We start from the raw sequence: 24,353 nt of genomic DNA, 5'->3' as shown, positions 1-24,353 counted from the left end.
TGGGTTAAGAACTTTGCTTCAGGATGAGAACAGAAATAGTGCTCCGGTGGCGCAGCAGCAGCAGGAGGCCCCATTAGCTAAAGTGGTGCTTCAGGTTAAGAACAGTTTCAGGTTAAGAATGGACCTCTGGAACGAATTAAGTAATTAACCCGCGGTACCACTGTACTCTATTCTGAACTTAAAAATGGTAAGCATAATGCTGGTGGTCAACAAAAGAGGTTCAAAGACTCTCTGAAGGCAAATCTTTAAAAATGTAGTATACACACCAACAACTGGGAAACACTGGCCTGCGAGCGCTCCAATTGCAGAACAGCCTTTACCAAAGGTGTCATGGGTTTTGAAGATGCTCAAACTCAGGACGAAAGGGAGAAACGCACTCAGAGGAAGGCACGCTTGGCAAACCCTCACTGTGATCAACTCCTGCCTGGAAACCCATGTCTGCACTGTGGAAGGACGTGTGGATCCAGAATTGGCCTCCACGGTCACTTACGGACTCATTGTTAAAACTGTGTTTATGGAAGACAATCTTACTCTAAAGAAGAAGGCTCTGGGTTACCTAGTCTGGCAACCCAGCAGAAAATATTGCATCTAAGAAAATGACACAAAGAACGTTCGTGTCCCTTGAAGTGCAAGTCAATTTCAGCTGAAGTAGGCCACCTATTCTGCAGGGGAGACTGGCCCATTAAGGTGAATGGGGCACTGCCCCACCAGTATCGGACTGCTCTCAGCCACCTTCACCTGTCTGCCATCTTATTTACAACCAGTCAGGGGTGCCCACTTGAATAAAATAATGGGAGGGGCCTGTTAAGCCCCACCCCACATAATCAATTACATGACACAGTGCATGCACACCATTTGAATGGAAATGCCTATCAACTTGGGGAAGCAGTCCCCTCAAATATTTTATGGTTGGGGAGGAAAGGGACCTCAGCCCCAAGGAGTTGGTTCTTATGCAGCCTGTCCAGATTATATACTGGCTGTCACCTTCCTCCCCCTTAGTCTCAGTGATGCCTTTGTAAAACACAACAGGGAAGATGGTGGAGATGGAACCAGAATTAGCTGGTTCTGCCTGCCTTTGGCTCTGGTACGATCTACTGTTGGCCTCCCTGCCTTTCACACTATCAATCCCGATGGTCACCAGACATCACTGGATATACAAATTCATTTGAGAGAGGACAGCAATGCTTCATACAAACAAAATTCTTCTTCTTCTTCTTCTTCCTCCTCCTCTTCTTCTTCTTCTTCCTCCTCCTCCTCCTCCTCCTCCTCCTCCTCTTCCTCTTCCTCTTCCTCCTCTTCCTCCTCCTCCTCCTACTCCTCATATTTTTAAAAATATTCTTGCACAGAGAAAACTGGAATACCGAAAGTAAGAATTATAGGCTCCTGCTGGCTTTCTGTATGTAGAATTTTGTTGTGTGGAGCAGCAATCAATCATTCATTCCCCCAACTGTAGTCCTAGAACCATTTTTCCATGGGCTGAACTGTTTGTCAAGAGCAAGGGTGGGGAAAATGTACCCGGGGTGATGGGAGTTGTAGTCTAGCAATGTCTAGAGAGCCACGGATTCCCTCCCCTTGGTCTGGAGAATATCTAAAGGAGCCCATGTCGTTCTGGGTCAGATATACAGCACAGTTCTACCCCACTGAATTCTGCTGGAACGACTCCTATAACATTAAAGAAAATAATAACTAGCTTTACTTTTTAAAAAAGGAGTAAAAGTCCAGCATTTTCCATTGGTACCCAATTAGCATTTCATGTAAAAGGTTTCCTGAAACTCGTCACATTAGTGACTTTGCATGCTGTGCCCTTAATGAGGCAAAAAGATGCTCTGTCGTTGGGCTATCTTTAGATTAGCAAAGTGCTGATGAAGTGTTGACTCAGTCCTGTGACTGCAGTGCTCCTGCTGTATCTTTGAGGAAACTCAAAAGTGCAAGAACTTCAGAAAGAGACGCATATTCTCCTCTAGTAACGCATAGAGCTGCGCTAGAGTCAACCGTCAGAGAGCTCAGGGCTGCCCAATGGCCTTGCAGCGTACTTAACATAATTGGAACCATAACTCCCAACTGTTCCTCATCATTTAATCATGTCGAGAACGTGGAGAGGGCTTTTCATCTTCAAATTGCTTTACAAGCATTAATAAATTAAATAACATGGATCATCTTCATCGTCCCCCAATTATATGTGCTATTCTGCGTTATATGTTTGAACGTGTCCTCTGTTTTCATTAAAGCATGCTACCTTGGGGGAAAGGCTTTCCTCGAACGAAAATTTTCCTAGCAAGAATAATAAAGCAAAAGACACAAAGGAGAGGTTCTAGGAGGCAAATGTGCATTAGGTAGCAATGAAAAGAAAAGTCGCACTACGGATATGCTTTTAGCAAGGTATCAGGTGAGAAAGTGCCTAGCCTGGGAGAGTAGTTAGGATGTTACAACTAGGGCTGGATGATAGATCACTATATCATCCAAAACTGGTTTGAAGTCTGTATCATGGTAACGGTTTCAAAATTTTTGACCTGGCAATATGTCGCGAATAATGATGTGCATGTTTCTGTGCTATGCAAAAGTCACAATGTGGGTAAAACCATGAAGCCAGCCAATGGTTCTACATAGCTCCATCCTGATTTCAGACCTTGTGATATATCGGTATATCGCGATGTTTAGCTGGTGATTTATCGCAATGTTGAAACCCAAATATCGGCCAGCCCTACTGTTCGCCTCTACATAGTTCCATCTTTATTTCAGACATTGTGATATATTAATATACCGTGATGTTTAGCTGGTGATATATTGTGACGCTGGAAACCAGATATTGCCCAGCCCTACTTACAACTGCAAAATCTGTAAGTGCTGCAGAGGTCAGGGTCAAGATATTTTGCTGCCTGAGGCACAGGAGAAGATGGAGACCTGCAGGCTTCCCAAAGGCATTTGCTGGTTCTCCTCTTTGGGCTGATCCAGCAGGGCTGTTCTTATGATCCCAGGATTGGCCCGCCAGTTGAATCTTACTTCAGCACTGGCCACAATGACCATCCTCCACTACCTGGCTGCAGGTAAACTTTGAGACCACACACATCTCAGTCCTTCAACAAAGCCAGTGTGGTGCAGTGGTTAGAATGTTGGACTACGAATAAACATTCACAATTTTTTTACTGATAATAATAAGCTAAACAGCTGGAGGATCTATACAACTCTGTAACATGCAGAAAATAGCATTATTGGAGAAACCAAAGACTGGAACTGAGGGAAGTCGGGGGGTGGGGTAGGGGGATGGGCTTTATGGGGGGAGGGAAAATGGGGGGAAATAAGAATATGTTTTTGGAAAATATGTTTTGTTATAATTTTGAATAAAATTTATTTTAAAAAAATAGAATGTTGGACTACGACCTGGGAGAACCGGGTTCAAATCCCCACTCGGTGGTAGAGCCCAAAGCATCACCTTGGGCAAGTCTTTATCTCTTAGCCTGACCTACCTCATAAGGTAGTGTATGTTGGGTTGTACATTGGCAATAAAGGTGTTGTTGTTGTTGTTGTTGTTGTTGTTGTTGTTAGGCCCCTTTCCAGGCAGTGAAATGCCTTGGGGTGGCACGTGGGTTAAATATTCATAAACCATTAGCGCATTTTTTTAAAAAAAATCATGGTCATATACAATGAAATAATTTAAACATTGCAAAATTCTAAAATGACAAATGGCCAACACTGAATCAGATTAATTATCTAATAATGTTTTTGGGGGGGAACTTTCAGCAGGCGATAAAATATTTTGAGCATTTACAGGAAGCAAGTGCCACTGATTTCATGAGAATCCACTTTGACCAATAGAGTTTGGGAGCTGATGAGCAATGGTGTTAGTTTTAGTCATCTTAGGTTTGATAGAACTTCTTATTGAATCATAGAATTGTTGAGTTGGAAGGGACTCAAGAGGACATCTAGTCCAACCCCCTGAAACTCAGGTATCACAGCTAAAGAATCCCTGACAGTGCTCTGTTTTAAAACCTCCAATGTTCTCACGTTTAAAAATAATTTGTAGATTGACACTTTCATTTGCAATTGGTATTTCTTGCTGCATCAACTACGAAGAGGCTGCTGCGGGCTATTTATAAATAAGTATGGGGGGGGGGTTGCAGAGTAATCTTAGCAAAAGAAATAGGCTCCTGCCCTAAGATGCTTACTGTTAAAATAGAAGCTTGCAGTCAAAATAGCAGGGCTATATTGTTAAGTATCCCCCCCAATCTAATTTGGGTCCTGGCACTTCAGATTAACCTTAATCTGACCCAAGGCCAATCTGACCTAGATCCAGGCCCTGAATCAAATCCGGAGCCTTCTACAGTGTTCAGTTAGTGTTTATACCTTAGTAAATATGCAGTTGGGATGCAGGTGGCGCTGTGGGTTAAACCTCAGAGCCTAGGACTTGCTGATCAGAAGGTCGGTGGTTCGAATCCCCGTGACGGGGTGAGCTCCCATTGTTCAGTCCCAGCTCCTGCCCACCTAGCAGTTCGAAAGCATGTCAAAGTGCAAGTAGATAAATAGGTACTGCTCCGGCAGGAAGGTAAATGGCATTTCCGTACGCTGCTCTGCTTCACCAGAAGCAGCTTAGTCATGCTGGCCACATAACCCGGAAGCTGTACACCGGCTCCCTCGGCCAATAAAGTGAGATGAGCGCCGCAACCCCAGAGTCGGTCACGACTGGACCTAATGGTCAGGGGTCCCTTTACCTAAATATGCAGTTTGGAGCAGGGAGTGAGACACAAACTGGCAGCTTGTGTGCGTCTCCCCACTGTCCAACTGCATCTTTTAACAGACTCGGATCTTTTCGAGTGCACACAATCCAACCCAGGGTAAGAACTTTAAAAAATAATAACCCAAACATGATGTGTTAATGTTACTGGAACAGTGGAACCTTGGTTCCCGAATGGCTTAGTTGCTGAACAAATCTACTCCCAAACACCGCAAACCTGGAAAACTTTAGAGCAAAAAGGCCAGTTACATAAAGAACGCCAGCCCAAGCTAGATAAGTCAAAAGACAGGACACTCCAGTAGCCCCTTGGTTGATCTTGAAATTCACCATCCATTACCCCACCTGGAACCCGATCAGCCATTACCAAGTGACGCTCCTCTCAAGGGAAACGTGACACACAGACAAACAGAGACAGATTTAATTGTCTTTGACAAAGAACCCCCCCCCCCGATTGCCTTAGCAAATGTGACCAGGGTCCATGGATTAATAACCGCCGCCTCAGAGGTAGTGGAGGAAATACATCAGGAACTGTCCAGGGCTCCAAGTGATAGCCAACTTTCTAATATGCACCTAGATTGACTTTATGCCACGGCTGGGAGCCTGGTGCAAAATTCCTCTCTGCAGTTGTGATCGTGGAAGTAAGTGGTCCAGTTTGCAAACATTTTTCGGAAGCCGAACATCCAACACAGCTTCTGCTTGAGTGCAGGAAGCTCCTGCAGCCAATCGGAATCTGTGTCTTGGTTTTCGAATGGTTTCAGGAGTCAAATGGACTCCCAGAATGGATTAAGTTCGAGGACCAACGTACCACTGTAGTCTGTTAATGGATCCACATTTTAACCACTTGTAAAAAAAAAGAAAAGAAAGAAAAGGTAAAGGACCCCTGATGGTTAAGTTCAGTGGCATACGACTCTGGGGTTGTGGCGCTCATCTCGCTTTACAGGCCAAGGGAGCCAGTGTTTGTCTGCAGACAGCTTCCGGGTCATGTGGCCAGCATGACTAAGCAGCTTCTGGTGAAACCAGAGCAGCGCACAGAAATGCCGTTTACCTCCCCGCCAGAGCAGTACCTATTTATCTACTTGCACTTAGATGTGCTTTTGAACTGCTAGGTTGGCAGGAGCAGGGACCAAGCAACGGGAGCTCACCCCGTCGCGGGGATTAGACCCGCTGACCTTCTGATCAGCAAGCCCAAGAGGCTCAGTGGTTTAGACCACAGCGCCACCTGCATCCCTTTAACCACTTGTAAGGCACCCAAATAAATATTCAAAATTAAGGACGAGCCTTGTTTCTTCCCTTCCAGGAAAGGATTTCAATGAGTTCATTCCCAAGCAAACATGTTGTCATGGATAAGGAAACTACTTCCTGTCTTGCCATCATTTGATGTACAGTGGTACCTCGGGTTACATACGCTTCAGGTTACATACGCTTCTGGTTACATACGTTTCAGGTTACAGACTCCGCTAACCCAGAAATAGTGCTTCAAGTCAAGAACTTTGCTTCAGGATGAGAACAGAAATCGTGCTCCAGTGGCACGGCAGCAGCGGGAGGCCCCATTAGATAAAGTGGTGCTTCAGGTTAAGAACAGTTTCAGGTTAAGTACGGACCTCCGGAACGAATTAAGTACTTAACCCAAGGTACCACTGTATATCTTTGTTGGAAGCCACCCAGAGTGGCTGGGGAAACCCAGCCAGATGGGTGGGGTACAAATAAATTATCATTATCATTATCATTATCATTATCATTATGAGTTGTGCTCTTGTGTGTTGCACACAGTTTTGTGTGGAAATCCCAGAGTTGCCAACCTTCCCTTCCCCGCCCCCTCCCAGCACCACTTCCAGCAGAGCTTGTGGTCTTTTAAACAGTCATTGCTAGGCAGAAATGAAACAGGTTTTCCCAGCATGAAAATTTCTGCCTTTCATATGTCAAAGCAGGGGGCGAGGAGACCATTACAGTCCTATTCTATTTATGAGCCAGTTTTGAGAACGAGTCCTTAGTAAAGAAACAGATAACAGCAAATCTTACACACGCTCACCACATTATTTTTTCATGATACGGTTGGCATCTTTCTCTGAAAATACAGGTGGAAATATCCCTTTCGTTTCCAGAGCGATGGTGTTAAAATGCTTTCTACTGCATAGGCTAGCTATCCAGATGGCTTTTTGTCATCTTTCCTGTCAGGTGTGAAATGAGCATCTTCCTCACGAGGTTTCAGTTGATTTTCGGAGGGGAGAAACTATGAAGTGTTCCATGGCTCCTTTTCCTGAATCTATTGCTTAATTTGTCTCCCCCCCCCCCCTTTTCTTTTTTTTAACATTTCACTCAGAAAGTGTTGAAATGTGCAGTGAAGGAAACAAAAGCAGAGAAATGAATCACAGAATCATAGAGTGGTAGAGTCAGAAAAGAATTCCGGGGGGGTCATCTAATCCAACCCCCTGAAATGCAGGAATCTCAACTAGATCATGCAGGACACATGGCCATCCCATCTGTGCTTAAAAATCTACTTAAAGAATAAAATAATAAAACATGGAATCAATCACAAAATGTAGACCGACCTAGAAGAAGAAGAAGAAAACTAACAAGCCAGCTTTCAAGATTTTTTACTAACAATGCAAACCACAGCTAAGATGGGGAGGGTCGGCAGTCAGCGAAATTAAAGGACAAATGGAAAAGATTTGCCTTGCAACTCTTTCTAAGAGCCTGCAAGGCAGAGAACCTACACCACAAGCTACATTTGGAAGCAAATATCCAGAGGATTGGTTATGAGAAGATGGAGTGATGGTACCCTGTTTCACGGTCCTTTCCTTTTGCTTACTAGCAATAAAGGGGAGGATCAGAATGAAATGGTAAGTCCTATATGCCTGAATATTCCATATCACTGCCCAACTCTGACTTTTTCTTTGTTCATAAGCAAGATCTAATTATTCCTCTTCCATATATCATCTATGCTATTGTCTTTATGCCTCCCTCTTAATAATAAAAAGGTAAAGGGACCCCTGACCATTGGGTCCAGTTGTGACCGACTCTGGGGTTGCGGCGATCGTCTCTCTTTATTGGCCAAGGGAGCCGGTGTACATCTTCCGGGTATGTGGCCAGCATGACTAAGCCGCTTCTGGCAAACCAGAGCAGCGCACGGAAACGCCGTTTACCTTCCCACCGGCGCGGTCCCTATTTATCTACTTGCACTTTGATGTGCTTTCGAACTGCTAGGTTGGCAGGAGCTGGGACTGAGCAACGGGAGCTCACCCCGTCTCGGGGATTCGAACCGCTGACCTTCTGATCCACAAGTCCTAGGCTCTGTGGTTTAACCCACAGCGCCACCCGCATCCCCCTCTTAATAATACCGTCTAGCAAAAGAGAGAGAGAGAGAATCCAAAGAATGCAAAACTTAGCTACCATTTCTTTGAATGGTAATACAGTGGTACCTTGGTTCTCAAACGCCTTGGTACCCAAACAATGTGGAAACCAAACACTGCAAACCCAAAAATAAGTGTTCCGGTTTGCAAACTTTCTTCAGAAGTCAAATGTGCTCCATTTTGAGTGCCACACTTCCAATTTGAGTGTTACGCTGAGGTCTGTTTTTGCTATTTATTTTGCGTTTTTGTTTTTGCTGCTTTTTGGGTTTTTTGTTTTTGTGACTATGTGGAACCCTGTTCAGATACTGATTGATTTATTGATTGTGTGACTGCAGTACATTGCTTATTGCTTTCATTTTATGGATCAATGGTCTCATTAGATAGTAAAATTCTTGTCAAATTGCTGTTTTAGGGGTTGTTTTTAAAAGTCTAGAACAGATTAATCCATTTTGTATTACTTTCTATGGGAAAGTGCGCCTTGGTTTTGGAACGCTTTGGTTTTGGAACGGACTTCCGGAATGGATTAAGTTTGAGAACCAAGGTACCACTGTATAACATCTGCTTAGACAGTCACTTGTTTAATATTCAATGTGCTATGTAGAAGCAGCATGATCCTGTGCTTACAATTCACAGAGCAATTTGTATAGAAGCAGAACTAAACCGATGCTAATAGTCTGTAATGTTTCCGTATTTAAAAAAGTAGGAAATGTAATGAAGTCCACTCTCAGGAAGAAATTCAACATCACATTAGTTTAAAGTCACCTAGCTATGTTCTAGTCTAGTTCTAGCTTCTAGCTTTTAATCTAGTCTATGTTCTAGTGGCTTTAAAAAAAAAAAAAAAAAAGGCTCAAGAAGCCAATATGGTTCCTATGTCTGGCTGCACAACAGCCTGCTGTAGCCCCAGTACTTTCTGTGCACAGGCTGTTGCACTACAAGCTTCCGCTAAACTCGAGCAACTGTTGCATTTCACCTCATGGACTCAGCTATACAGCTGCAAATATAACATTTTACGTGCATTGTACAAATCTGACACTAGATGGCGATGGTGGGCTTACGGCAAATTCAATATATTCAAACCTTGAAGGACAGCATGTGGGAAGCCACACAAAATTTATAATTGGCCATGTAATTGATTTCTATTTGAAGTGGTATTGCTATTTGGTATATAATAATATAATATAATATAATATAATATAATATAATATAATATAATATAATATAATATAATATAATATAATATAATATAATATAATATAATATAATATAATATAATATAATATAATATAATATAATATAATATAATATAATATAATATAATATAATATAATATTATGGTGCATGTTGGATTTTTGTTATTTTATATATATATATATATATATATATATATATATATATATATATATATATATATGCAGGTTTTGGTGTCTTCGGGTGTCTTCCCGTGTAAGAGTTGGGGTGTCTAGGCGACGTTTCGACGAGGTCTCACTCGTCATCTTCAGGCTGGTGCTTTCGGCTTCTTGTACAATGGAGCACTGTAAGGTGTACAATGGAGCTCTGTTCCAGTAACAGGCTTCGTGAGACCTCGTCGAAACGTCGCCTAGACACCCCAACTCTTACACGGGAAGACACCCGAAGACACCAAAACCTGCATATATATATATATATATATATATATATATATATATATACTCACACACACACACACACATACAGTGGTACCTCGGGTTACATATGCTTCAGGTTACATACGCTTCAGGTTACAGACTCCGCTAACCCAGAAATAGTACCTCGGGTTAAGAACTTTGCTTCAGGATGAGAACAGAAATCGTGCTCCGGCGGCGCAGCGGCAGCAGGAGGCCCCATTAGCTAAAGTGGTACCTCAGGTTAAAAACAGTTTCAAGTTAAGAACAGACCTCCGGAACGAATTAAGTACTTAACCCAAGGTACCAGTGTGTGTGTGTGTGTGTGTGTATGCGCTTTTTTTTTAAAAGCATTTTCACAGCATTTTTTATATGTGTCTAGATTCCATCATCTCTCTCTGATTGCTCAGCTGGCCTTCAGACAACACTGAACCCATGCCTGTAAGTCTATAAAAAGAGCATTAGCATCCCTCAGCTTATAAAATAATGCACATACAACAGGAAACATGCGGACTATATAGAAACAAATCTTTTTTGGGTGGGTTGCACTTGACTAAGATTACTAAGCTCCTTATACAACTGGCAAGCATTTTCATAACTTTAGGGTTTAATATATCCCGGGGTAGGTTTCCTGTGTTCCCGCTGATATCTGTAGAACTTGCACTGGTCAGTTGATTCCGTTTCACTTATGAAAGTCAGCTCAAGTTAGCTGCGCTCAGCTCACACAAGATCTGGTATCAGGAAGCCTTGATCAGGAGCTGTCAAGAGAGGATGTTGACACCTCACACCCAAACTGTCCTGCAAGAGTCACAGAAAGATCCACAAAGAGCCAGTACCCATGGGAGCTTCAGCTAGGGCAGGGGTCTGCAACCTTTAAGACAAAAAGAGCCACTTGGACCCGTTTCCGAAGAAAAAACAACAACTGGGAGCCGCAAAACCATTGCAACATTTAAAACAAATATATCTCCGGAGCCACGACCTGACAGCGGGCGGGAAGGTGACGTCGGGACGGTGTGTGACTAACGCACGCACCGCCCCCATGCGACGTCACAGCCAGTACAGCGCCCACCACAGTGGGGAGTGTTGGGGCGCACAATGCACCTCCTCCCCTCGCTAGTATCTGCCCCGGAGCCGCGGCAAAGGTGTAAAAGAGCCGCATGCGGCTCTGGAGCCGCAGGTTGCAGACCCCTGAGCTAGGGGAACAAATCTTCCAATTTCATTTTCTCTCCATTGCTGCACATTTCTGTAACAATTTGCAATTTTTAAAAAATCTTCATGAAAAATTGCAAGCGTTTTAGTGCCAATGTCGCCCTATAAACACATTTTCCTGTGCATTTTTCACAAACGTACACATTTTTTTCAAGCAGTTCTCCCCCCTAATTCAATGCATTTTATGTTATTTTCATGAATGTGTGCATTTATATGCACACTTTACCCTAATATAAGCAATTTTTTTACATTTTACTTGGGTGGGGAACTGAACTGCAAAATTCAGAGAAGTGTGAATTCCAATGGGCAGCTGTGTTTTGATTCATTGCTTTGGAACATGCAGATTATATAGCTTTGCCTTTAAATGTGAACTGAATCACCTTTCTCCTTCATCCCTACTTATAGCCCACTTGTATGCACTCTTGCTCAGAGGTACGCATGCCAAAAGCACAAATTTCATTGCCCCAAATTGTTAAAATTGCCTGCTTCTTCTGCAGTTGATAAAAACCACAATTGTCATTAGGATATATTTCGAAAAAAGATGTTCTCAGATGACGTATCTTTTTCATAAGTTGGCTTTGCTTGTGTACAAAAGCAAGTTCTTGCCAAATGTTGATTCTTCCCTTTCTGAAATACAGTGGTACCTCAGGTTACATACGCTTCAGGTTACATACGCTTCAGGTTACACACTCCTCTAACCTAGAAATAGTACTTCATGTTAAGAACTTTGCTTCAGGATAAGAACAGAAATTGTGCTCGGGCGGCGTGGCAGCAGCAGGAGACCCTATTAGCTAAAGTGGTACCTCAGGTTAAGAACAGTTTCAGGTTAAGAGCGGACCTCCGGAACGAATTAAGTACTTAACCTGAGGTACCACTGTATAGCCTGCAGTCCTCCTATATGACCTGGATTGCGACCACAATCCTAACCACATTTACCTGGCAGTAAGAATTTGATGGGACTTTCTTTTGAGTAGACATGGTTAAGGTTCCAGCCTCAATACCTGACTGAATAATCTACAAGGCTCCATCCGAATGCTGCACACGGTTTTCAAGCAACTACTTTTAATGGTTCAAATTTAGAAAATGGATGTTTCAAGTATATTGGACCCCAGTCCACCTAGGAAGGAATGGGCTGGTTCAGATAGTTGCTGGTGATGTAAGGCTGATAATACTTATTTGAGGCATGTGGTGCAGGTGTGTCCTGTGTTGTCTTCCTTCTAGTCAGAAATTAATTTTGTTTTGGAAAAATCCTTTATATTTGCAGATATTCGCAGGTTTTTAAATGAAGTTCCTGCAATGCGGGAGACTAACAATGAAAGTGCACCCTGTGAGTCCTTAGAGACTGATACTTTGAGGCTGGAAGAATAAACACCGATCATCCATTACTCAGTAGTCTGAAATCTTCATGCTCTCTCTGCATTTGAATATATATACAGTGGTACCTTGGGTTAAGAACTTAATTCGTTCTGGAGGTCCATTCTTTACCTGAAACTGTTCTTAACCTGAGGGACCACTTTAGCTAATGGGGCCTCCCGCTGCCAACGTGTCGCCGCCACGTGATTTATGTTCTCATCCTGAAACAAAGTTCTTAACCTTAGGCACTATTTCTGGGTTAGCGGAGTCTGTAACCTGAAGCGTCTGTAACCCAAGGTACCACTGTATATCTGCATTTGAGCATACCTTCATCAATCTTGTCTTGGTATCAGTTCGGACACCCAAGTATATAGTAAACTGCCCTGAAATCTATGGATGAAGGGCAGTATACAAATTTAATAAATCAATAAAAAAATAGATTCAGGTAGGTAGCCATGTTGGTCTGACACAGTCAAAATAAATTAAAAAATTGTCCAGTAGCACCTCAGAGACCAACTAAGTTTGTTCTGGGTATAAGCTTTCATGTGCATACACACTTCTTTAGATACTTCAGATTCTTCTGGTATCTGAAGAAGTGTGCATGCACACGAAAGTTTATACCCAGAACAAATTTAGTTGGTCTCTAAGGTGCTACTGGACAATTTTTTAATAAAAAATATATATTTCAGTTAGGATTGATGGCTCATCCTTTCTGTACAGTGAGCTGACATTAATCCTCTTTTTATTTCATTCTGTTATATTTGCAACTAATGTATTTTTTTAAAAGATAAGCAAGGTCGCTATTATTTTCATGCGAAGGAAGAGGAACAGTGGTTAAAAAGCAGTGTTTTGGCAAAAGCTGACTAGTCTAGTCAACTCAACGGAGATTTGAATTCAGATTTCTAATTCCAAGTACAGCGGTCCTTCCATTGGAAGAGAAGGCCTCTCTTGGTTTCAGAAAGATAACGTATAGCCCAGCACGTCTTTGGTTTAGCATGGCAAGCCAGGCAACGCTCAGAACCCCTCATTCTCAGTCCCAAAGGCACAAAAGCCCACAGAAAGGGGCCACCAATGAAATTGCTACGTCACCTTTTCTTCTAGCTGCTTTGCCTGGAGGATGTGGAAAGATGTTGTCATGGCAACTGCATTTCCCTTCTCATTGAAGCAGGCAAAAGAAGATGAGGGGGGAGGGGTTGCCATAGCAACTTTTTCCACACCAGACACCAGCAGCAATCAAAAGGCAAGTCAGGAGGGATAAATAACACCCCCATGGGGCAGCAGTAGCGTTGCCTTCTTGGAATATTGAAGGCTCTAGTCCTGGCACATCTGCTTTGTGCAAGCTGGTGGCATGCCAAATTATTTTTGAGCCAAAACTGACCATTTGAAAGGGCATGAAAGTTATGCAGACCCTCTCCATCCCCCGCAAGAATCTATTTTCCATCCTTTTGTGTATATATTTGTGCCATCCGTATTAGAAACCATTTAGCTCCTCAGTACACTACTGATTTGAATTCTGGTGCTGAAGGAGACTCTTGAGAGTCCCATGGACTGCAAGAAGATCAAACGTATCCATTCTTAGAGAAATCAGCCCTGAGTGCTCCCTGGAAGGACAGATCCTGAAGCTGAGGCTCCAATACTTTGGCCACCTCATGAGAAGAGAAGACTCCCTGGAAAAGACCCTGATGTTGGGAAAGATGGAGGGCACAAGGAGAAGGGGACGACAGAGGATGAGATGGTTGGACAGTGTTCTCGAAGCTACCAGCATGAGTTTGACCAAACTGCGGGAGGCAGTGGAAGAGGGGAGGGCCTGGCTTGCTCTGGTCCAAGGGGTCACGAAGAGTCGGACACGACTAAACAACAACAACACGCTACTGCTTGGGTTGCCTTTTTTTAAAAAATGCATCACATAGTGACCATGACGACATCGCAGACCACTTGAGTCAGGTTTGGTCACATCATTGAGGGCAAATGCAGCTGCATTGTCTGAAGTCCTTCAACTACTTAACAGCTTTGAACTGACATGTGGTAGAAAAGGCGGTTCACTCATGCACACCTGTATATATCTATATCCAGTGCTTTTTCCCCCCAAGGGGGTACTCAAGGGTACGCAGTACTGGCACATGTTTTTTGGTGTTGTTTGAAATTGTGGCACTTGCTGTAACAACTTCATGTTGAGTCCCAACACCTATTTGTCTAGAAGAAAGACACTGTCTATATCAGTATCTATCTGTTTAACCTTCCTGCAATATTTCCAACACCTGAAGCCTCGCCAAGATGTGGGGACACCCTTTTAGGTCCAACATGTACAGTAGTACATCGGGTTAAGTACTTAATGCATTCCGGAGGTCTGTTCTAAACCTGGAACTGTTCTTAACCTGAAGCACCACTTTAGCTAATGGGGCCTCCTGCTGCTGCCGTGCCACCAAAGCACGATTTCTGTTCTCATCCTGAAGCAAAGTTCGTAACCTGAGGTAATATTTCTGGGTTAGCGGAGTCTGTAACCTGAAGCGTATGTAACCCGAGGTACCACTGTATATGTGTGTAAAATTCAGCTGACAAAAAAAAAATGATAGTCCTTTCTAAGACTCTTCACGTTGCCTTTCTGTGGGTTAAACCACAGAGCCTAGGACTTGCCGATCAGAAGGTTGGCGGCTCGAATCCCCACAACGGGGTGAGCTACCGTTGCTCAGTCCCTGCTCCTGCCAACCTAGCAGTTCAAAAGCATGCACTGCAAGTATATAAATAGGTGCCACTCCGGTGGGAAGGTAAACGGCGTTTCTGTGCGTTGCTCTGGTTCACCAGAAGCGGCTTAGTCATGCTGGCCACATGACCCGGAAGCTGTACGCCGGCTCCCTCGGCCAATAAAGCGAGATGAGCGCCGCAACCCCAGAGACAGTCGTGACTGGACCTAATTGTCAGGGGTCCCTTTACCTTTTACCTTTTAAATGGCCTGCTAATGCAGCCCAACTCTGCCTTTTGTCGCCTTCTCCTATCTTAAATAGCTTCCTCGTGTTTTTAGTTGAAAAGAGAATTTGTAAGTAGGTCAACCATGTGGACCTTTTTTAGTAAGAGAGAATTTTGAAGCAGTGTTAGGCCCAAGAGATCCTATTTAAGAGAAACGGTTCCAGTTAAATCTAGGACAGGGTGGGGAACTTTTTTCCCCTTCAGTCTGAGGGTCTCATTCTCCTCTGGGCAGCATTCTGGGGGACACATGCTAGTCGTGGCCAGAAGCAAAAGGAGGCAGGGCAACATATTCAAATTTTTACCTTTATACAAGAGACTAGTTTCTACACACACACACACACACACACACACACACACACACACACACCTTTATCTTCCATCCAAACAAGTAAGAGACATTGTTGTTGTTGTTGTTTAGTCGTGTCCGACTCTTCGTGACCCCATGGACCAGAGCACACCAGGCACTCCTGTCTTCCACTGCCTCCCGCAGTTTGGTCAGACTCATGTTTGTAGCTTCGACAACACTGTCAAACCATCTCGTCCTCTGTCGTCCCCTTCTCCTTGTGCCCTCCATCCTTCCCAACATCAGGGTCTTTTCCAGGGAGTCTTCTCTTCTCATGAGGTGGCCAAAGTATTGGAGCCTCAGCTTCACGATCTGTCCTTCCAGTGAACACTCAGGACTGATTTCCTTAAGAATGGATACGTTTGATCTTCTTGCAGTCCATGGGACTCTCAAGAGCCTCCTCCAGCACCATAATTCAAAAGCATCAATTCTTTGGCGATCAGCCTTCTTTATGGTCCAGCTCTCACTTCCATACATCACTACTGGGAAAACCACAGCTTTAACCATACAGACCTTTGTCGGCAAGGTGATGTCTCTGCTTTTTAAGACACATTATTAGAGTTCAAAGACACATACCAACCAGGCAAAGACACTCCAAGAGGATGCAAAGCAGAACCAGTGAGGGGTGTAATCTAAGAAAAGGGAGTTTCACAGGGGAGAGCCCTGAGGGCCAGGTTGGAAGGCTTTGAAGGCCACATTTGGCTCTCTGAAGTTTCCCATCTATTATCCAAGTTCCCCATTGAGGACATATTTTTGGCAGCTTTATGACAGAGGATCAGAAATCAATATCTTTCTGACTGGGTGGTTCAGATCTTAGGTGTGATATTTTTTTCCCCTGGGCTTCTGAAATCAGATGACTACTTTATTCCATAAATATTGTTCAAAGGTTATGTGACGAATGCTCTCTGTTCATTACTTTAGAGAAAGGAGCATCATATAATTGGGTTGATTTGCACGTGTGTATTCATCATTTCATGGCTCTCAGTGGAATGTGTTGACTCCCTCTGTTGAAAAGCATCACCTTTGAGAGACATTGACAGCAATAGATATGAAAGCTCAGACTAATTTATGGTGTCTGCTTTACACATCCAAGTCACATCACTTGATCCTGCCATCAGCTGGGTACTTGGACTGTCAATGAGCTGGGGAAAGTTTCGGCGGAGAAAACAAGAAGCTGAAGACAGGTTATGGAAAACTATTACAGCCTTGTCCCACTCACAGACCTCTGTGACAGTAGAGCCATCTTAGCTCTGTGCATAGGTTCAAACCACTTGTTGAGGAATATGTCTTACATGTGTATTGCTGATAGGACTCTGCAGTAGACAGTGGCATAGTTTGGGGGGCAGAGGGGCGGTTGCCTCAGGAGCAGAATTGTTTGGGGGGCACAAAATTTCAACACCCAGTGCTGCCTCAATACTTCCGTTGCTGGGCTCTGTTGAAAATGGCTTCTTCATGCGAACCAGGAAGTAACCTCTCCAGGCAACAGAATGACTCTTCTTATCTCTATAGCTGTGCTCTCCTGAGTGACGTGGACGCTTTCAGACAGTTGAATGCGCATGCGTACTCCATCCGTTTCCCTCTACCCATCCACCCTCCTCTGCACAGCCCCTGGCACTGGCAACCATTGCTACACCACTGCCAGTAGATCTTCCAAGTAGATTTACTTTATAAATACTGTGCGTTGGCTAGCTGTTGAAATGCAGAGTCACAACAGAGAACCAACTCAAAACCAGCTATCTGAGCTGGCTTTCTCCTACCTCCAGAAACTAAAAATGCCCCACATACTACCTCTCTGGTTCTCTCACAGTCCCCTCAATCCCCTTCAGAAGATTGCCCTAGCCTAGATGTTGAGTAGATGAACCCCTGAGCTGATGAGCTGCTTACAAACCCTGCAAGATCTTCAAGCGGAGGCAGCAGGAAAAACCTCAGAGAACATAGGTTTGGGAACCATTTGCACAATCCAAAGTTGCTTGATCCTTTCTTTGATCCTATTTGAATAGGGAAAGTGTTGCATATTACATAGTGATTCCGCCTAAGCTGTGAGTTGCCTCTCTGTGCAGTTGTCTGCTTTGAATTCTATGTGAATAGTTGGGTATCAAGACCACATCCACTCACCCACTTAATTTTATTGCATATATATTTTAGGAATGCAGCTGATGTGCTGTGCATCCTGATGCACATTCACACTGGAGTGCTCATTCCGGTTTCACTTAATAAAGTGGCTGTGTTTGTCTTTAGATGCAGAATGGAATTCATATATTCAGCTCAGGTCACTTCTTGTTACATTTGACTATTAACAGAGTCAATGAGGTAGCTTAGGAAACTGCAATTAATCCAGAATGCGGCAGCTAGACTGGTGACTGGGAGTGGCTGCTGAGACCATATAACACCAGTCCTGAGAGACCTGCATTGACTCCCAGTATGTTTTCGAGCACAATTCAAAGTGTTGGTGGTGACCTTTAAAGCCCTAAACAGCCTCGGACCAGTATACCTGAAGGAGCATCTCCACCCCCATCATTCTGCCCAGACACTGAGGTCCAGCTCCGAGGGCCTTCTGGGGTTCCCTCATTGCGAGAAGTGAGGTTACAGGGAACCAGGCAGAGGGCCTTCTCGGTGGTGGCACCTGCCCTGTGGAACACCCTCCCATCAGATGTCAATGAAACAAGCAACTATCTTACTTTTAAAAGACATCTGAAGGCAGCCCTGTTTAGGGAAGTTTTTAATGCTTAATGCTGTATTGTGTTTTTAATATTCGGTTGGAAGCCGCCCAGAGTGGCTGGGGAAACCCAACCAGATGGGTGGGGTATAAATAATAAATTATGATTATTACTACCTGAGGAACTGTCTGGTCCAGGGGTTCCAACCTGAACAAAATATTGGAGGAGCCCAAGTAAGACCTACCCCACATAATCAATCACAAGACGCCTATCAACTTTGAAGGGGCTTCTATAGCCTGGTCTCCTGCATTTGACTATAGCCTGACCACTGCATTTGACCAGAGATTCTGCTGCAGGACATCTGCCCATCAACTTTCATCATGGCATTCTGCATAGCAGCACCTATCTTATGAAACTGCCTCCCTTTGAACACTGCATGCATATCTTCTGTACTAAGTTACAGACAGTTGTTGCAGACTTTCCCATTTACTCAAGCTTTCCCTGCAACACAAACAGCCCTGTGTGGGGTGTCTTTGATGTGCTATAATTTGCATGCATATATGTGTGTGTGTTGAATTTTATACTGTTTCAATATATTTCTCATTGCACTCCACTTAATTAATGGTATATAATATTGTAAATATGTAAATAAAACGAACTGAATAATACTCAACATTTAAAGGCTAAAAATGAGATTTAGAAAAATGTAATTAGTTAAAAATTGATATTTTGAGATATATTTTTCTATTTCCTCAGTATACAAATATTAGGATTTTATATCAAGAAACCATACATTCAGGCTATAATCACACATCACCATACTCAGCTGACTTACTTCTGAGTAGACATGTATTGAATTCAATTGGCTTCTTTCTCTAGGAGTCCTGAAATTTATTGTACAAAGAAGGTTGCAGCCTAAGTACTCAGAATGGGGAAAAATTCAAATGAAGCAATTTAATCCTTTCCTGCAGCTAGTGAGAAGAGGGTCTTATTAAGACAGAGAGCTCTAACTCAGTTTTCATTTCCCCTCTACTAAAGTGTTTTTGTGTGTCCATTATTCATTATCAAAGGTAACATTCTTGGTGCGACAAGTTGGTGGGAGTTTGCAAGTATGCATTTTTTACATAAGGAAGATGTAAAGATGCAAACAATTGCCTAAAGCTGTTAAAATTATATCATATGACTATGCTGTTATGACACATTTCCATTCTTAATCCGTTTTCAGAAGTCCAAAATTAATGCTTCACATACGTAATCATTTCAAGACTTAATATGACATGCAAAGAGCATTCATTATTTTCAACCTGAAAATCACCAGAAGGAAAGGGTGATAAGAGGGATTAATAATTTATTTGCAACCTTAGTATATCTCACCAGGAATTACTGGTTTGTATTCAACAGGGATCGTAGGGCCTCCATTAGCCGAGCAGGGAGAGAGGTAATTTTCAGTGGTGTCCCCTCCCACCTGCAGCCCCCTAAATTTACTCTGGAGGGTCCCCCAACCGTCTGGAGCAGATTTAGGGAGGTGATAGTCTGTAGTAGAAAGGGTGAATCACCAAAAGTTTCTTCCCTCCCTGTTCCACTGATGGTAACCTTTGTGTCAGGTGTGTAACAGCACCAGATACAACCCACCATTAGGTAGGATGGACATGTTTCAGCCAGTCCTCGGAATATTTAAGTCCTCTGGACTTCAGTGGCAGAGGGTGACAATGCAATCGCCTGTATGTCTACTCGGAAGAAAGGAAAGGTAAATGTGCAGAGGATTGCAACTTTAGGCATGTATTTAATTGTCCCATTAAAAGGGTAAGTCTGAAAAGTGCTTGACTGAGGCTAGATCATCTAACTCCTGCTTGTAAAAACCAACAATGGTTTTCAGGGGTTAATTCAAGTTGGATATCACCAGGGCTAGGGCTAAAATCCAGAACAGGTTGATCAGGAAGGAAGGAAGAAATCTCCCTTGAGAATTCGTATTCTTCACCAGCAAGGAGCACTTCAAACACGACAAAATTTCTACATGTAAGAAAAATCTTGCTGACAAGTATGCACTACTCTTTTTTACTTTACATCTCAAATTGCATAGTGGCACAGCTACAAACCCAAAAGTCCACAGTTCAATTTTTGCCTTTGCTAGGACCCAACTAGATAATCTTTAGGCAAGTTACAAACTATTGGCTCTGCTCCCTGTATCCACTGTTACATAATAATGCTAGTCTACCTTAGAGGATTATAAGAATTACTGAGATCAGTTGTAGTGCTAGATGATAATAATAATAATGTCATTTCTGTGAGAAGCATGTTTTTACAATATTGAAATTGATCATTAAAAACAGGACTGATGAACCACATCAGAACCTGATATAAAAAGGAAATATTTTTGACAAGGCCAATTTTTAAATGAAATGTCTATTTCAGATGGCATCTTCCAAAGGGAGCATCATTTAAACTCTCCATTATCTGTCCCACTCCCAGCATTCCCATGTGCAGTGGCCCCGCCCCCTTTTGACCTGACCTGACCTTTCAGGTATCGAGCATGAAGGACTGCGAGGAGATTCTCATGGAGTTCCACTGAACATGTTTAGAATAATTTCTGCAATCTGGAGTCTCGATTGTACAGTTCCTGATCGTGGGGAGAATTCTAGTGAACGTGGTTAGAATTCTCCCCATGACTTGAGGGCTTTTGGAGCAAAGCCTGGGAGTTCACCCCAATACCCTTACACCATTTGAGTCCCGACACATTATTTTGATCACCTGAGCAGGGCTAACTACATACCCCAAAAGTGCTTGAAAAGAATATTTAATACACCATGTGGTGAAGATCTTTCCAGAGACCTTTAGAGTGTTCCCCTTTGAGGTTTTTTGGGGGTACGATCTAGCCTGCAGGCTTCCGGTAATGTCAATTTTTATTTTTATTTCTTTCTTTTGTTGCAAAGATATCAAAGGCTGACCTCTAGATCAAAAGGAGCTCTCGTTTTAGGAATTAATCTCTAGGATGTTGTTATGAACTCTGAATGTTGAGCGTTTATAGACAAAAATATGGCGCATGCTTTGGGATAATTTGAAAGTGGAGACAGAAAGAGGTTGTAGAGTAGGAGCAAAGCCGCTTCACTTACCTCAAATACCTTTGTTAAATTGTCAAAGAGGGCTTGACCAGCACTGACTTTGTGCTTGACTCCTCGAACGGTGCCATTTTTGCTGAGGATGTTGACTCTTTTGGTGCCAAATCCTCTCTCTTTGGCAGCTCTCACGAAAATGAGCATGTCATCGCCCACCTTCTCGTTCTCATCCCACTCCAACCCAAGGTTTCCGTTGTGCGGCCCGTCCGATTCACTCAGCCTGCTGTTTGGGTCTGTTTCCGAGCTGCTGGTGCACTCGGAATCCAATGAGTCAGAGGTCTCCCCGTCGGCGTACACCTCCTTGAGCACTCTCCCGCTGTGAGAAGAAGCGACCCGGAATCGGACTTTCCTCGCCTGCCTCTCGCCCTCGCCCTTGCTGTCGCTCTTAAACATTGTCCCATCCGCCGAAATCAGCCGCTTACATCCTACTGGTCTAGGTTGTCATCGCATTTGCCAGATTCTCACACTTAAAACAATATCAAAGTTGTTTTCCACTGACGGCGCCACCGCTCATATGAAGCGAACATCGAAAGGAAAGTGGAGTCCGAAGAAGCGACAGAGCTGTTCAGCAATTAATAATGGATGCAGGCGTGTGCTATGGTTACCCTTAAACTAAAACCTGTAAAATGAGAGGAACAATTAAATATTCACGATCCATTGTGTATTTTCCTCAGTGTCAGAAGGGGGGGGTGGTGGTAAGAAAAAGAGTCCAAGGCTGAAAGAAAGAAGCAGCTTAAGATATCTCTAAGACATATATGTTAGTTTTCACAGCATAATAGAGACATAAAGTGAAGAAAAGAGGAAATGTAGAAACCTTCCTGAGCTCCTGTTTCCTGACAGCTGCTAGCAGGTCCCCCACTTGCCGCTTGGAGCTATCTTCAAGCTGGCATCCTCAAATGACATTTTGTGGAGCAATCTTAGGCCAGTTACCTGTTACACCTTCTGAGCCGGGTCTTCTTGAAGTTGCTCAAATGGCCGCTTGCAGTCTGTGGCGAGCTGGCTCGTCACAAACGAGGCAGCTGTGTTGCGAACAGGTCCTCAGGCAACATGCTCTAGAGCCGAGGAGGGGAACTTCTGGCTTTTCAGATGTTGTTGGGTTCCAATTCCTATCAGCCCCAGCCAGCACGGCCAACAGCCAGAGATGTTGGATGCTGGAATCCAATGACATCCCAAGGACCAAAGTTTCCCATCGCACCCACCCAGTGGCAGCTATTATCATCTGGTAAACTGACTCACTATGAAGTTGGGGTAGTTTTGACGCCATCTCATGTATGTGATTTCACCACTCTCACCTCCTTCAAAACACTCAGCTGCCCTTTCCTGGGGGAACGGCCTTTGCCTTGTCCTTGTGCAATGGTGCATATGCATATTTACTCACAGGGAAGTCCCATTGGACTCATTCCCTACCACCACCACCTTTCTCCCTCCCCATTCCTTTTTTCTCATTCCATCCACCCCTCTCTCTGGTTCTCCCCCAACCCCACGCCAATTTTTGAGTGAAAGCAGGCATTTGTCTAATGTTGCCTTTGTGACTCTATAACACAAGCCACATACAGTACCTCAATATAACATGTTGCTTCGTTTGTGATGAACTGGATTTGCTGCTTGCCAAAATCAAAGGGCATTTGGAAATACACCAGGGGGGTGCTGGGAGAAGCTAAAATAGTTTCAAGAAGACTAACAAAAAATCTCTGTAATAAAATGTTTAAAATATATAGCACCTACTCTTCTATATATTTTAAACATTTTATTACAGAGATTTTTTGTTAGTCTTCTTGAAACTATTTTCTTGAAACTATATAAAAAGTCTTCTTGAAACTATATAAAAAATATATAGCACTTACTCTTCTAGGGACGCGGGTGGCGCTGTGGGTTAAACCACAGAGCCTAGGACTTGCCGATCAGAAGGTCGGCGGTTCGAATCCCCGCAACGAGGTAAGCTCCCGTTGCTCGGTCCCTGCTCCTGCCAACCTAGCAGTTCGAAAGCACATCAAAGTGCAAGTAGATAAATAGGTACCGCTCCGGTGGGAAGGTAAACGGCGTTTCCGTGCATTGCTCTGGTTTGCCAGAAGCTGCTTAGTCATACTGGTCCACATGACCCTCGGCCAATAAAGCGAGATGTCTGCCGCAACCCCAGAGTTGGTCATGACTGGACCCAATGGTCAGGGGTCCCTTTACCTTTACCTACTCTTCTGCTCTTCAGCTTCTTATATCTCAAGGCTTAAACCGTACCATTAAAGTAAAAAAGGGTCTCAATCACTCAAATCATGCAAACTTTTTAGCATCATCCTGTATGAATCCATCTTAAAAGACATTTGTTTTCTCATGTGTTGATAAACTCTCAAAGTTAAAAGCATTTGTACCCATCTGTGTTTGTAGAATGCCAGTTTCACATCTTTGTCTATGAAAAACTGACCTTCTTGGCAGACCTTTTGACACTGCAGACATGTTCTCAGACAAAGGTGAGTTTAGCTTTGGATGCAGTATTGTGATAATTATTACTCAGGAGTTAGAACTGTTGAAGTTTAATCATGCTTAGGGTGTCTTCTTCCTGGTGACGGCACTAAATCCCATAATTACCGGGCTAAAAAGGTAACAAGTAACCCGTGGGAGGAAAAATTACCAAGCTCACAATGAGAAACTCTGCAGCTCTTAATTCTTGAATGTCCTGATCCATTTCAATTTTCATCACTAAAGGGAGATGAAGGCCCAAGAAAGATAGTGGAAACTCGGGCAAAGTCAGGACCTTGGACAAGGATCCAAGTGTTGATTCACCTCAGTAAGTTCAGGATCACAATTAATAGTCCTGCTGAGGCAGAAGGAGGAAATTGCTTTGGGACCTCCCTGAAGCAACAGCCAGAAGCGTTATAATCTGGTCTAGTAGGTCAGGTTTAGAGTCCTGCTTTCCAAAATAAACAGAAAATTCTTGGAAATAATAAATAGGCTTAGGGATAGAATAAGAATACGTGGTAGTAAATACTAGGGAATAGAAAAT

General features: G+C 43.4%; 1 protein-coding gene across 1 annotated transcript in view; it reads right to left on the bottom strand.

The window, feature by feature from the left end:
* GRXCR1 (glutaredoxin and cysteine rich domain containing 1) overlaps window positions 1-22,342 on the bottom strand; it is a 53,526-nt gene extending 31,184 nt beyond the window's left edge. The window contains exons 1-2 of the mRNA XM_083460120.1: window positions 22,289-22,342; window positions 21,356-21,977 (exon numbers count right to left, since the gene is read on the bottom strand). Coding sequence (XP_083316246.1) covers window positions 21,356-21,751 — 396 coding nt within the window. The 5' untranslated portion in view covers window positions 21,752-21,977; window positions 22,289-22,342. The remainder of the gene's footprint in view (window positions 1-21,355; window positions 21,978-22,288) is intronic.
* Between the last annotated feature and the right edge of the window lie 2,011 nt (window positions 22,343-24,353).

Source organism: Podarcis liolepis (assembly GCF_965112155.1).
Source record: "Podarcis liolepis genome assembly, chromosome: 9".
Classification (NCBI taxonomy): Eukaryota; Metazoa; Chordata; class Lepidosauria; order Squamata; family Lacertidae; genus Podarcis; species Podarcis liolepis.
Note: the sequence above shows the minus strand (reverse complement) of the source record. Positions and strands in the feature narration are given on the sequence as shown.